General features: G+C 43.4%; 1 protein-coding gene and 1 long non-coding RNA gene across 2 annotated transcripts in view; both read left to right on the top strand.

Annotated features, from left to right (window-relative positions):
• The window catches only part of RBM7 (RNA binding motif protein 7), a 14,101-nt gene extending 4,695 nt beyond the window's left edge, over nt 1-9,406 (top strand). The window contains exons 3-5 of the mRNA XM_056543340.1: nt 5,947-6,043; nt 6,827-6,926; nt 8,464-9,406. Coding sequence (XP_056399315.1) covers nt 5,947-6,043; nt 6,827-6,926; nt 8,464-8,778 — 512 coding nt within the window. The 3' untranslated portion in view covers nt 8,779-9,406. The remainder of the gene's footprint in view (nt 1-5,946; nt 6,044-6,826; nt 6,927-8,463) is intronic.
• Nucleotides 9,407-9,680: 274 nt separating this feature from the next.
• LOC130293989 (uncharacterized) lies at nt 9,681-11,269 on the top strand. The gene is made up of 2 exons (XR_008848349.1): nt 9,681-10,610; nt 10,721-11,269. It is a non-coding gene; the product is annotated as an uncharacterized LOC130293989 (long non-coding RNA).
• Nucleotides 11,270-15,810: the final 4,541 nt, after the last annotated feature.

Genomic DNA, 15,810 nt, shown 5'->3' with positions numbered 1-15,810 from the left:
TTTAACTTTCAGTTCTATAAAAAAAAAAATCTTAATCCTTCCAGTATTTATTAGCTGCTTAAGACTACAGAGGAAATTATTTTCTTTTTGGACATAGAGCTCTCTGCTGAATCATGAGCACAGTGCTCTCTGCTGACATCTGTCTATTTTAGGAACTGTCCAGAGCAGCATATGTTTGCTATGGGGATTTTATCCTACAATGGACAGAGATGTCAGCAGAGAGCACCGTGCTTGTTATGTCAGCAGAGACCTCTGTGTTCCAAAAAAAATTCTCTGTAGTAGTCGGCAGCTAATAAGTACTGGAAGGATTATTTTTTTTTAATAGAAGTAATTTATAAATCTGTTTAACTTTCTGGCAGCAGTTAAAAAAAAAAAAAAAAAAAAAAAATTCTCCACCAGAGTATCCCTTTAAACAATTCTCAGTTGGTACTTAGGGGCCCAAAGTGTGTCAAGAAAATGTCCCCCATACCATTAGCCCAGCACCAGCCTGATCTGTTGATACAAGGCAGGATGGATCTATACTTTGATTTTGCATGCTTCATATACTGACCCTGCCACCTCAATGTCTCGGACCAGGTAATGTTCCAGTCTTCCATTGTCCACTTTTGGTGAGCTTGTGCAAAGTTTGGCTTATAATAATGGCACCTGGTGTGGTCTTGGGCTGTTGGCAATCAATTTGCTTCATGGTTCGGTTGTGTGTTCAGAGATGTTATTTTGCATTCATTGGTTGTAACAAATTGGTTATTTAAGTAACTTGCCTTTCTGTCATCTCGCCCATGCTTTGATGACAAGGCATTCTTCCACACATCTGCCTGTCACTGGATATTTTCTTAGTTTCTGAAACATGGCACCAGCAACCATGCCTTGTTCAAAGCCATTCAATTCCCCTTTTCTTTCCCATCCTGGTACCCTGTTTCTACTTCAGCAAGTTGTCTTGACAATGTCTACATGCCTTAACTCTTTGTCTTAAAGGGTTACTCCGCTACCCAGCATCCGAAACATGGAGTTGTGAATGCTGTGTGCGGGCTTCAGTGTTCACGCCCGCCCCCTCGTGACTCGTCATGCCCCGTCCCGCCCCCTCAATGCAAGCCTATGAGAAGGGGGCGTGACGGCTGTCGCACCCACTTCCCATAGTCTTTCATTAAGGGGGCAGGCCATGATGTCACGAGAGGGCGGGCATGAACACTGAAGCCCGCACACATTAGGAACTCAGTGTTCCGGACGCTGGGGTGCGGAGTAACCCTTTTAACAAGCAAGTCAACAAGTATACCAGATAAAATAGCCAATGAGTGTATATGTAATCTATAGTATGAATACCAAAGGGCTTGTTTGGCAAAAGAAACAGTGGATACTCAACTGCTGTTCTGACCATGCCTAGGTCCACACTGTGCCCTGGCGATGTCTTGACGTGCAGAGAATGCCTGGTTGGTGACTCCCTCTGGAGTAATTTTTGTTTCTCCAGACCCTTTTAATCTGAAACCCCCTTAGTTCTGTCGGGCATCTTGTGAGGCCCCTTTCACACTATACATTCCTGTCTTTAACCCACTTAAGGACCAGGCCATTTTATACCTTAAGGACCGGAGCGTTTTTTTGCAATTCTGACCACTGTCACTTTAAACATTAATAACTCTGGAATGCTTTTAGTTATCATTCTGATTCCGAGATTGTTTTTTCGTGACATATTCTACTTTAACTTAGTGGTAAAATTTTATGGTAACTTGCATCCTTTCTTGGGTGAAAAATCTCAAAATTGATGAAAAAAATGAAAATTTTGAATTTTTCTAACTTTGAAGCTCTCTGCTTGTAAGGAAAATGGATATTCAAAATAAAACATTTTTGGGTTCACATATACAATATGTCTACTTTGTGTTTGCATCATAAAATTTATGAGTTTTTACTTTTGGAAGACACCAGAGGGCTTCAAAGTTCAGCAGCAATTTGGAAATTTTTCACAAAATTTTCAAACTCGCTATTTTTCATGGACCAGTTCAGGTTTGAAGTGGATTTGAAGGGGTCTTCATATTAGAAATACCCCATAAATGACCCCATTATAAAAACTACACCCCCCAAAGTATTCAAAAATGACATTCAATAAGTGTATTAACCCTTTAGGTGTTTCACAGGAATAGCAGAAAAGTGAAGGAGAAAATTCACAATCTTCATTTTTTACCACTCGCATGTTCTTGTAGACCCAATTTTGAATTTTTGCAAGGGGTAAAAAGGAGAGAATTTTTACTTGTATTTGAAACCCAATTTCTCTCGAGTAAGCACATACCTCATATGTCTATGTTAATTGTTCGGCGGGCGCAGTAGAGGGCTCAGAAGGGAAGGAGCGTCAAATGGTTTTTGGGGGGGCATGCCGCATTTAGGAAGCCCCTATGGTGCCAGGACAGCAAAAAAACACACATGGCATACATTTTGGAAACTAGACCCCTCAGGGAACGTAACAAGGGGTAAAGTGAACCTTAATACCCCACAGGTGATTCACGACTTTTGCATATGTAAAAATAAAAATAAATGTTTTACTAAAATGCTTGGTTTCCCAAAAAATGTTACATTTTTATAAAGAGGATAATAGCAGAAAATACACCCAAAATTTGAAGCCCAATTTCTCCCGATTCAGAGAAAACACCCCATATGGGGGTGAAAAGTGCTCTGCTGGCGCACTACAGGTCTCAGAAGAGAAGGAGTCACATTTGGCTTTTTGAAAGCAAATTTTGCTCTTGGGGCATGCCGCATTCAGGAAGCCCCTATGGTGCCAGAACCCCCAAAAAAAACCACATGGCATACCATTTTGGAAACTAGACCCCTCGGGAACGTAAAAAGGGGTAAAGTGAACCTTAATACCCCACAGGTGTTTCACGACTTTTGCATATGTTAAAAAAAATAAAAAAAATTACCTAAAATGCTTGGTTTCCCAAAATTTTTTACATTTTAAAGAGGGTAATAGCAGAAAATACCCCCCAAAATTTGAAGCCCAATTTCTCCCGATTCAGAAAACACCCCATATGGGGGTGAGAAATGCCTCTGCTGGCGCACTACAGGTCTCAGAAGAGGAGTCACATTTGGCTTTTTGAAAGCAAATTTGCTCTGGGGGCATGCCACATTTAGGAAGCCCCTATGGTGCCAGGACAGCAAAAAAAAAACACATGGCATACCATTTTGGAAACTAGACCCCTCGGGGAACGTAACAAGGGGTAATGTGAACCTTAATACCCCACAGGTGATTCACAACTTTGCATATGTAAACAAAAAATTTTTTTAAAAGGGTAATAGCAGAAAATACCCCCCCATAATTTGTAACACAATTTCTCCCGAGTACGGCGATACCCCATATGTGACCCTAAACTGTTGCCTTGAAATACGACAGGGCTCCAAAGTGAGAGCGCCATGCGCATTTGAGGCCTAAATTAGGGGATTGCATAGGGGGACATAGGAGTATTCTACGCCAGTGATTCCCAAATAGGGTGCCCCCAGCTGTTGTAAAAGTCCCAGCATGCCTGGACAGTCAGTGGCTATCTGGTAATACTGGGAGTAGTTGTTTTGCAACAGCTGGAGGCTCCGTTTTGGAAACAGTGGCGTACCAGACGTTTTTCATTTTTATTGGGGAGGGGGGCTGTGTAGGGGTATGTGTATATGTAGTGTTTTTTACTTTTTATTTTATTGTGTGTTAGTGTAGTGTAGTGTTTTTAGGGTACACTCGCTCGGGAGGGGGGTTCACAGTAGTTTCTCGCTGGCAGTTTGAGCAGCGGCAGAAAATTTGCCTCAGCTCAAACTTGCAGCCGGATACTTACTGTAATCCTCCGCCCATGTGAGTGTACCCTGTACGTTCACATTGGGGGGGGGGGGGGGGGGAGACATCCAGCTGTTGCAAAACTACAACTCCCAGCATGTACGGTCTATCAGTGCATGCTGGGAGTTGTAGTTTTGCAACAGCTGGAGACACACAGGTTGTGAAACACAGTTTGACAACAAACTCAGTGTTTTGCAACCAGTGTGCTTTCAGCTGTTGCAAAAGCTACAACCCCCAGCATGTACGGACAGCGGAAGGGCATGCTGGGTGTTGTAGTTATGCAACAGCCGGAGGCATACTACTTTGGCTGGGGATGCTGGGGATTGTAGTTATGCAACAGCTGGAGACACACTGGTTTGCTACTTAACTCAGTGTGCCTTCAGCTGTTGCAAAACTACAACTCTCAGCAGTCACCGACAGCCAACGGGCATGCTGGGAGTTGTAGTTATGCAACCAGCAGATGCACCACTACAACTCCCAGCATGCCCTTAAGCTGTTTGTGCAAGCTGGGAGTTGTAGTTACACAACAGCTGAAGGTACACTTTTCCATAGAAAGAATGTGCCTCCAGCTGTTGCAAAACCATAAGTCCCAGCATGCCCATAAGTGCATGCTGGGAGTTGTGGTGGTCTGCCTCCTCCTGTTGCATAACTACAGCTCCCAGCATGCCCTTTTTGCATGCTGGGAGCTGTTGCTAAGCAACAGCAGGAGGCTCACTCACCACCTGCTGCTGCTTGATCGCCTCTGCAGGTCAGTCCTGCCGCCGCCGCCGTCGTCGCTCCTGTGGCCCCGATCCCAACATTAACGCCAGGGATCGGGGTCCCCAGCACCCGGGGTGCACGTCCCGCACCCGCTCACGTCCTCCGGAAGAGGAGCGGGAGTGACACCCGCAGCAGGCGCCCTGATTCGTCGGCCGGTAATCCGGCCGACGAATCAGGGCGATCGTGAGGTGGCACCAGTGCCACCTCACCCCTGCAGGCTCTGGCTGTTCGGGGCCGTCTCTGATGGCCCCGATCAGCCAGTAATTCCGGGTCACCGGGTCACTGGAGACCCGATTGACCCGGAATCGCCGCAGATCGCTGGACTGAATTGTCCAGCGATCTGCGGCCATCGCCGACATGGGGGGGCATAATGACCCCCCTGGGCGATATGCCGCGATGCCTGCTGAACGATTTCAGCAGGCATCGGGCACCGGCTCCCCTCCGGCTAGCGGCAGGGGGCCGGGAAAGGACAGGACGTACTCCTACGTCCTCGGTCCTTAAGGACTCGGAAATGTTCCATTATATAACGGAAAATCGGCATTTAAAGGGCAGTTACAAAATCCCATATAGTCTATGGGATCTTTACATTATCCGTTTTAACCAGTCATAGCCTGTTAAAACAACATCCGTTAGTAATGTGACGGGAGAAAGTAACAGGAAAAATAGTGCATGTATATTCCGTTCTTTGCCCCGTCACAAAATAATGTCCGGATCTTTAAAAATGGATGAATGTATAGTGTGAAGGGAATCTGAGAGACTGGTGAAGGAGAAATTATCCTTCTAGAGAAGAGCTGGTGTACCCATGTTGGGGTACGTTTACATGTGCATATATTTGTTGCCTATTGACTTCAAAGGGTAGAAAATCTGCTACAGCAGATCTGCAGAGAAAAACACATGTGAATGTACCCTTAAAGGAGTAGTCCAGTAGTGAACAACTTATCCCCTATCCTAAGGATAGGGGGATAAGTTGCAGATCACGGGGGGTCCGACCGCTGGGGCCCTCCGCGATCTCCTGTACGGGGCCCCGACAGCCCGCGCGAAGGGGGTGTGTCGACCCCCACACGAAGCTGCGGCTGACACGCCCCCTCAATACAACTCTATGGCAGAGCCGGAGTGCTGCCTTCGGCAATCTCCGGCTCTGCCATAGCGCTGTATTGAGGGGGCGTGTCAGCAGCCGCTCCGTGCAGGGGTAGACACCTGCTGTCTGGCCGGAGTGCCTGGCCCCCGTACAGAGAGATCGCAGGGGGCCCCAGCGGTCGGACCCCCTGCGATCTCAAACTTATCCCCTATCCATGGGAAAAGTTTTTCACCACTGGACTACCCCTTTAATTTACCAATCCAAAGTAAACAAGTCCTTTTTTCGATTGCATCTTCACTAATATTTTTTTTGTTAGGGAGTAGTCATGCTTCTCAAGATGCAAATAATGCAGCATCCTCTCCACAAGGAAACGGTGGCTTCTCTGGGAATGGTCAATCACCAAATGGAAACAGGTAAGCTAAAACCTTCTGGATGCATCTCTGTATTTTATTTGGTGGATCTTACGTCATTGTTTTATCTTCTGTAAGTTGTATTTAACCTTTTGCAGCCTGCACATAAGTTTGTGAAAGGGATAAGTTGGTGCTTTCTGCACACTACTCTTCTCCTAGATCCAACATTATAAGGTTGTCTCTTACCACATTTAGACTTCCACTTAAAGTTCTGAAGAGCTTCCCCCTCCGAGGCCTGTTTTTCTCTCTGTGTGTGTGTATGTATATGTGTGTATGTATAATAAATATATATAATTTGAGTAGCCGTATTAGTCCAGTGATGCAAATCATAAAATGTTGCAGTATCTTGTAATACCAAAGAGATTTGCTTTGGACTTGATAAAGGGAGGAATCCTGAAAGCTTGTCTCTACAAAATGCTGTTAGTCCAATAAAAAAGGTATTACAAGATACTGCAACATTTTATGATTTGTGTGTGTGTGTATATATAATAAATCTTTTTTTTTTTTTTTTTTCCCCCCCCCTCTGGCAACTGATGCATTTTCCAGTGTATTCACAAGTTTGTGGCAGGAGTACATTTTTAAATAATGTCACAAAATAATGTTAGTAATTTCAGTAGTTTTACATTTTCTAGTAGATTGAGGTGTATCTGTCTTTCCTCTACCCCCTACATGTGTAGATATGGATGTGTAATATTTAGTTTAAAAAAAATTGTGTAAAAACGAAGATTGCCAGTAAAGATTTGTTTATCTAGATGGATAAAAAAAACATTTTATTTTTCTTTACAGATATGACTATAATTCTGACATGAGATATGACCACTCGTCTCCTGTTTCAAGCTATCAGAAACCATACTCCTCCCCAGATAGTCTTCAAAAGCAAGCTATGGTAACTGCACAAATTTACATCTGTCTAGTATTATAGTATTGCTAAAAAAACACATGGCTGTCAAGATTGCTCTGGTTGAGAGCATGATAAACTCTGCAAAGGGAGGGGAAAAAAAAGTTTCTTCCTAAACACCAAAGTGGTGATCAGACTGAATCAACTTTCCTATAAGAATCCTACGCACAAACGCAGATTTTTTTGTTTTAAGAAATAATTATGGCTAGGAGTCTACCGTTATGTTTTGGGGAGTGCTTTACATATGTAGTGAAAAGCTGTTAATAACTTTGATTAGGGAAGGGGGTTAATTCACATTAACACTTAAGTCCCTGTAGGAGGCTATTACATTCTATTGTTTGTATACACTGTTCAATGCTGCTCCATAAAACAGCATTGATCAGTATTATAGGCGCTCCATTGCTCCAGCTTGTCATGGTTGACTGGAGCATTGGAGTGCCGATCGGATGGTGAGTATGCAAGTAACAACCCTTCTGCTGTCCTCTAGGCTGATCAGGACAGCTGGGATTACATAAAAAAAAATAAACTTAAGATGATCGTCGCGATCAACTTTGATTGCAATGTCTAAAGAGTTAAAGAACATCTGTAGTGTAAAGGGGATAAGTTATAGACCATGGGGGGTTCAGGAGCTGGGACCCCCATATGATCAAATCGACATACGATGGCCTCTCAGAGGCCATTGCATGTCGATGTCAGCATTGACATACGATGCTTCTTTATTTCGGGGCCATCACATTAAGTGCTATCCGGCAGCGCAAAATGTTTAAGCTGCTGCCGGATAGCAGCTTAATGTTCCCCGTGTGGTGCGGTAAGTATTACTTACCCCTCCATGATGCTCCGGGGTGCCCTCTGGGTCCAGCGCTGGTCTTCCGGTGTCTTCTCGGCCCTCTCCGATGACGTCAATACGCTGCTGTGCACGTCATCCAATAGGAATGACGTACGCAGCGGCGTAATGACGTCGCTACGCAGGCCCAGTAAGGCCTTGGAGAAGACAGCGGAGAGCCCAGCGGAGGCCCGGGGTCACCATCGGGAGCGACGGGGACAGGTGAGTACAGCTTCCTATACTTTACATTGCACGAATCCCTCAGCATACGATGGATTCGACAAACGATGGCTCGTTTGGAACGAATTACCATCGTATGTTGAGGGACCACTGTACCGGAATATCGGTATAAGTTATCGGCTATCGGCCCTAACCTCCACCGATTATCGGTATCGGCCCTAAAAAAACTATCGGTTGATCCCTACCTGACAGCCAATAGATGGGTCATTTATATACTTTTCTATCCTTCCTTTATTAATCGTATGTGGAGAAGTCCTTGGTTTTGTTGCCGAAGACTGACTTGATACTCCCATTTTCCGAAATATGCTGTCTTAAAATTAAACAAATCTTACACAAACACCGAATGACACATGGGCCCCAGATTTATCAATCTGCTGGAGACAAAAATAGTCTGGCTTGCTTTGGGCAAATAACAGTTTTCATTATAATCTAAAGGTGTTTTTTATTTTTATTTTCTTTCAGATGAATAACTACTACAGACAAGGATCATCTCATGGTTCCAACACAGAGATAGTGTCTCACGCAGTATCCTCCTCATCAAATTACTCACCTTATTACAATCAATATCATCAAAGCTCATCCCACTCTGCATCAGTGCGTTATGACTCCTCCTCCAACCACCGAAAAATGAGGAGCCTGGCATCTCATCCTTATCAAAATGATGGTTACCAAAGCAGTAGAGACGCACATTACAGGGGAAGTCAGGAGGATCACTATCATGAAGGTCGCAGCCCTCAACACAGAAGAGAGCCTAGATGGAACCAGTCTCGCTATTAAAGGGGTTGGCAAAAAAAAAAATTGTAAGGGTTCATTCATTGATAAACTCGCAGCGGGAGTTTCGTTACCATTCAATTAAATGTCTGCAGAAAATCTGCAGTAGCGGCACGTCAATAAATTACAGCCGCAGGTTATTAATGTGTGAACCCCTAAGTAGAGAAATCTGTGCTTAAAAAAGAAAAACAATAAATAAAATGTGCTTTCTTTTTAAAGGGAACCTGTTATTACTTCTGTTGCCTAAACCACAAGTCATTGGAGCAGTCCCCATTGACTTCTGCCTGCTTTGCTGGCCTTGATGGGGTTTTATCAGTGAAGTAATGGCACGTTCCCTTTTATACAAGCTTAGAAACAAAGTACACCTATTGGTAAAAAAAGAAAAACTTTTATATGGCCTTTTGTGTATATATTTTAAAAAAAAGTTTTAAATAATTTTATTCAGTACAGCAAAAAAGTATTAAGAAAAATCTAAAAATGTTGTGGCATATGTATGTAGCCACATACTGGTTACTCATGATTGATTTAGAAGTTTGTGGCATCACTCCAGTAAATGGATGCCTCATGTCTGCTTGCACACTATAAAATTCATCTGTTTTAAAGATCCGTTTGATGCTCAGTTATGAAAACCCTGAAAATCGGCCATTAAATGTCCGTTAGAAAATCCCATTATAGTCTATGGGATTTTTAAATTATCCGTTTTAATCTGTTATAGCCTGTTATTAATAACGGACGTTATTTTGTGACTGGAGAATGAACGGAAGAAATGGTGCATGCACTATATCTCCCGTTACTATCTTTGGTCACAAAATAACGTTCGTTATTCATAATGGTCTATAGCGGATTAAAACGGATAATGTAAAAATCCCATAGACTAATGTGATTTTCTAACAGACGTTTAATGGCCGATTTCAGGGTTTTCATAACTGAGCATCAAACGGATCTTTAAAACGGATGAATTTTATAGTGTGAAAGCAGCCTAACATGTGGTGTTTGGCATTTTAACTGGTCTGTATATTAAAAAAAAATAAAAAATCAGTGTTGTACCTAAAGTGGTTGTCCAGGATTAGAAAAAAAGCTGCTTCTTACTTGCAAAATCAGCCCCACTCCTATCCAATAAAGCCAAGCTGCAATACCAGACACAATCTGTGAAGCGAATGGGACTGAGCTGCAGTACTACACACAACCTGTGGACAGGAGTGGTGCTTGTTTTGTTTTATTTTTATTTTTTTTCTTCCACTTCTTCCAGAAAGTGTTTTTCTAGTCATTGACAACCCCTTTAAAGAAAAGGTTCACTTACCACCAGTTCTCTTTTGGACTACACAAAAACTGATGTTCACATAAAGATTAAGGAACATGATTGCAGCCTTTGTGAGCCATGGATTGACTATTATACTATCATTTTCCATCATTGCTCCTTTTTATAGTCTTGGGGCCTAAACTAAATTGTACTATACACTAACAACCAATGGTCAGACTGTTCTAAAACATTTCCTTTAGTGGTATATTCCTATGCGGTTGACTTGTTGCAGAAACTTCAAACTATTTACCTAAATGGCACTTGCAGCAACACTTTTATATGCTGCAGAAATAACTCCATTTAGAATAAGGGTATATTCACACGGCAGAATTTCTGCATAAATGCACCCGTTTAACGTCTGCATTTATTTGCGAGGTTTCTGGCTTGTGCGTTTTTTTTTGTTGTTTTTTTTTGTGCAGAATCCGCATGCTGAAATTCTGAAGTGTAAAGGAGTGTGAAATCACATTGGAGTCTTTTGGGCTTTAATTTGATACAGAATCTGTAAGTAATTGTCATTTGAATATACCCTATAGCAGTGGTCTTCAACCTGTGGACCTCCAGATGTTGCAAAACTACAACTCCCAGCATGACCGGACAGCTGCTGGCTGTCCGGGCATGCTGGGAGTTGTAGTTTTGCCACATCTGGAGGTCCACAGGTTGAAGACCACTGCCCTATAGGAACTGGTTTTCTGTCATAGAAATTTCTTAACATGTCTGGAAGCTGTGAATATACTCCTATGGGTTCAGTTTTAAGCAAGCACAATATGTGAATTGGGTGAGATCCTGGAAGTGTTGGTGCTGTTTGTTATCTAGTTTGTCACCTCTACCATGGATATGATATGCAAATGACAGTGGAATTTTTGTGTTCCTTTAAATTCGTCTCTCAGGGTTTTTAGTTAAAATCTAGACTTGATAAAATGTAATTTGCTACTGCTGAATAAGTAACATCTGCAGTTGTATTTGGTAGAATTCACGTAAAATAGAATCACTGATTCAGCCCAAACCATATAGATTCTTAGAATTTCTAGACTATTGTGCTGGTTGTGTTGTACATGATTATTCGGTCTCTGTGTAGTAAAGTGTATTTAAACCATGCAAAGTCAAATATACATGTGGTTAATGGTGTAAAATTAGACTTGCAAACCTTGTTAGACTGGTATGTACACTGTGGAATAAATCTATTTCTATTGACTTTTATTCAATCAGATTTCTTCTTTCCCCTTTTCAGAGGCCTTTTTAAAAATGATAAAAGCAGCAATTTTGCTGCCGTGGGCATAACACCACCATCTTTACACAAGTATTCATAAATGTTTCCTATCATGCCTGACCTCACAACAGAAATATGAAGTTTATTGCATAGTAGAAGAAACAGTATATCTGGCACTGCATAAGGTTGTCTTTGCAACAGTAGATTTTCAAACAGCTTGTTATGCTGGTGTGGGTGATACAAAACAAAGCTGGTGGTGCTCTGTCCTGTCTGGCACATAACGCTTCCACACAATATTCCTAGTAAGAACTGTAAGGATGGCACGCGCCACGTTAGGCTGAACAAATCTTTTCTTTATTCGACCATCTTGACAAAGTGCATGGTGCAGCTAGATTCGCAGCAGGCGGTGACGCCGGGACCTCTCCAAGTAAGGTGCGACAGCTGTTTTGTAGCGACTTCATCAGGCCCCGCCTCCAGGTCACGTCAGTACCGGTTATACACCTGTGAAGCTTGACGTCACCAGGTAGGAGTGTTACAAAAAGTGCAAGTGTTTTACTTAAAAACATACCAAATGCAATGTAATTATGAAGTATCTTCTGCATCCTTCTATTATAGAAATATGCTCATGAAGTTTATGCTGGATGCACTTTTTTGTTATAAGATATTCATTGGCAACCTGGCAAAAGAATGGCAATGCATACCAAATCAGGCCTATATATTGTTGTCTCCTCCCATATGTATAACAATTAATAGAATACACCAGTATGTACAGTGTGCTGCCATGTTTCCCACAGAGTGGGTGTGGGAGAAGCTCTCTAGAGCAGCAGTACCAAGCTAGAAGTGTCTTCCTGCAGGACAGCATTGACTGGCCTTAGTGGTCCCTTCCGTGTGCGCACTGTATGGCTCCAAGCCCATAAGGCCCCCCCCTGTGTCGGGTCTCTAATGACCCGATAGCTCAGAGCATCCCCATTTTCCTGGCTGTCAGATGGCTCCGACCATCCTGAAGGATAGGAGTGAGGCAGCAGGGGTGCCACCTCCTCCTATCCCCTGCGATTGGCAGATCAGGACTGATGTTGGGGCAGAGCGGAGGAAGATGGCAGCGAGGTGCAGGGGCTGTGGATGCGGCGCGGACTGGCGGCAGTTACCTCCGATCAGGTGGGGCCCAGGGAACAACAGCAGGCAAGTGGTGCGGCGGTGTCAGATGCTGCAGTGAAGTTCGCCGTAAAGTGATCTTCACTGCAGCTCCTAGGAGTTTCAAAACTATAACTTCTGGCATGCCCAGACAATCTTTGGCTGTCTGGGCATGCTGGGAGTTGTAGTTTTGCAACATCTGGAGGGCCACAGTTTGGAGACCACTGTGCAGTGGTCTCCAAACTGCCTTTCCAGATGTTGCAAAACTACAACCTAGACAGTCCAGGTTTGCGGGGAGTTGTAGTTCTGCAACATCTGAAGGGCCAGATGTTACAGAACAACTCAAAGCATGCCTGGACAGTCTCAGCATGCTAGGAGTTGTAGGTTTGCAACATCTGGAAGGGCACACTTTGGAGACCACTATACAGTGGTGTCCAAACTGTAGAGCCCCAGATGTCAATTTAAAGCATGCCAAGACTGTCCAGGCATGCTGGGAGTTGTAGTTCTGTAACATCTGGCCCTTCAGATGTTGCAGAACTACAACTCCCAGCATGCCTGGACTGTCTGGGTTGTAATTTTGCAACGTCTGGAAAACCCTTCAGATGTTGTCAAACTTACAGCTCCCAGCATGCCTGGGCAGTCTGGTTATGCTTGGAGTTGAAGTTTTGCAACATCTGCAGGGCTATAGTTGGGGGACCACTACACGGTGGTCTCCAAACTTTTCTCCTTCAGTTGTTGCATAACTACAACTCCCAACATATCCTTCGGCTGTCTGGGCATGTTGGGAGTTTTAGTATTGCAACAACTGGAGGCATACTGGTTGGGAAACATTGTCTTTTTCCTAACTCAGTGTTTCCCACTCCCAACCACTGTGCCTCCAGCTGTTGCATAACTACCACTCCCAGCACGCATGGTCTGTCAGTGCATGCTGAGTTGTAGTCTTGCAACATCTTGTACATCAGTTTTTCCAAAACGGAGCCTCCAGCTGTTGCAAAATAACTACCAGTATTGCCGGACAGCCATTGACTGTTCAGGCATGTTGGGAGTTTTGCAACAGCTGGAGGCACCCTGTTTTGGGAAAACTGGCGTGCAGTATATTTGGTGGAGGAGGCAAGTGTAACTCTTGCATCGGGGTACACACCCCTATGAAAATCCCTAATTTTAAGGCTCAAATGCGCATGGTGCTCACTTCGGAGCCCTGTCGTATTTCAAGGCAACAGTTTAGGGCCACATATGGGGTATTTCCGTTCTTGGGAGAAATTGTGTTACAAGTTTTCAGTGGCTTTTTCTCCTTTTACCCCCTATGAAAAGGTAAAGTTGGGGTCTACACCAACATGTTAGTGTAAAAATGTTTTACACTAACATGCTGGTGTTGCCCCATACTTTTCATTTTCATAAGAGGTAAGAGGAAAAAAGACCCCCAAAATTTGTAACACACTTTCTCGTAAGTATGGAAATACCCCATATGTTTCCGCAAAATGCTCTGCGGGTGCACAACAAGGCTCAGGAGTGAGCACATTATGTACATTTGAGGCCTAAACTAGTGGTTTGCACAGGGGTGGCTGCTGGTTACAGCGGTTCTTACATAAACGCAAAAAAATAAACACCCACATGTGACCCCATTTCGGAAACTACCCCCCCCCCCCCCCCCACGGAATATAACGGGGGGGGGGGGGGGTACAGTGAGCATTACCACAGGTGTCTTACAGACTTTTGGAACAGTGGTCCATTAAAATGAAGAATGTAATTTTTCATTTGCACAGCCCACTGTTACAAAGATCTGTCAAACGCCACTGGGGTGTAAATACTCACTGCACCCCTTATTACATTCCTTGAGGGGTGTAGTTTCCTAAATAGTATGTCATGTGCTGTGTTTTTCGCTGTTCTGGCTCCATAGGGGCTTCCTAAATGAGACATGCCCCCCAAAAACTATTTCAGCAAAATTTGCTTTCCAAAAGCCCAATGTCGCTCCTTCCCTTCTGAGCCCTCTACTGCGCCCGCAGATCACTTTACATCCCCAGATATATTTCCTTACTCGAGAGAAATCTGATTTCAAATTTTGGGGGACATTTTCACCTATACCCCTTGTGAGAATGAAAAATTTGGGGTAACATTAGCATTTTAGTGAAAATTAAATTTTATTGAAAACTCGTCAAGCACCTGTGGGTGTAGTTTTCCCAAATAGTATGCCATGTGGGATGTTTTTGCTGTTCTGGTACCATGGGGGCTTCCTAAATGAAGCCCCCATGGTGCCCCCCAAAAACCATCTCAGCAAAATTTGCTCTTTAAGGGTACGTTCCCACACGGCGTATTTTGCTGCGTATTTGGTGCTGCGTATTTTCCTCCCCATTGACTTCAACAGAGAAAATAAAATACGCAGCAGCAAATACGCCGTGTGGGAATGTACCCTAAAATCCCATTGTCGCTCCTTCTCTTCGGAGCCCTCTAGTGTGACCACAAAGCACTTTACATCCACATATGAGGTATTTCCTTTCTCCTTTTACCCCTTATGAAAATAAATAAAAATGGGTCTACAAGAACATGTTAGTGTAAAAAATGCAAATTTTGATTTTTCTCCTCCACTTTGCTGCTATTTTTATGAAACATCTAAAGGAAGGTTAACAAACTTTCTGAATGTCATTTTGAATACTTTGGTGCAGTTTCTATAATGAGGTCATTTATGGGGTACTCCTGTGGAAAACTTTTTTTTTTTTTAATTAACTGGTGCCAGAAAGATAAAGATTTGTCAATCCCTTCTATTAAAAAAAAAAAAATCTTAATCCTTCCAGTACCTTTTTAGGGGCTGTATACTAAAGAGAAATCCAAAAATGAAATGCATTTCCTCTGAAGTCATGACCACAGTGCTCTCTGCTAACCTCTGCTGTCCATGTTAGGAACTTTCCAGAGCAGCATATGTATGCTATGGGGATTTTCTCCTGCTCTGAACAGTTCCTAAAATAGACAGAGGTCAGCAGAGAGCACTGTGGTCATGACATCAGAGGAAATGCATTTCTTTTTTGGATTTCTCTTTAGTATACAGGTAACTGTGTAGGGGTATATGTAGTGTTTTTCTTTTTATTTTGTGTAGTGTAGTGTTTTAAGGGTACATTCACATGGGCAGGGGTTTACAGCGAGTTTCCCGCTGGGAGTTTGAGCTGCAGCAGAAAATTTGCTAGAAACTCGTCGTAAACCCCCGCCCGTGTGAATGTATCCTGTACATGGGGAGGGGGGAGCAAACCTTCAGCTGTTGCAAAACTACAACTCCCAGCATGCCCTTTGGCTGTCTGTGCATGCTGGGGGTTGTAGTTATGCAACAGCTGGAGGCACACTGGTTGCAAAACAGTTTGTTCACCAGCTGTTGCAAAACTACAATTCCCAGCATGTACAGTCTATCAGTGCA

Source organism: Hyla sarda, chromosome 10 (assembly GCF_029499605.1).
Source record: "Hyla sarda isolate aHylSar1 chromosome 10, aHylSar1.hap1, whole genome shotgun sequence".
NCBI lineage: Eukaryota > Metazoa > Chordata > Amphibia > Anura > Hylidae > Hyla > Hyla sarda.
This window is presented reverse-complemented; position numbering and strand designations above follow the sequence as displayed.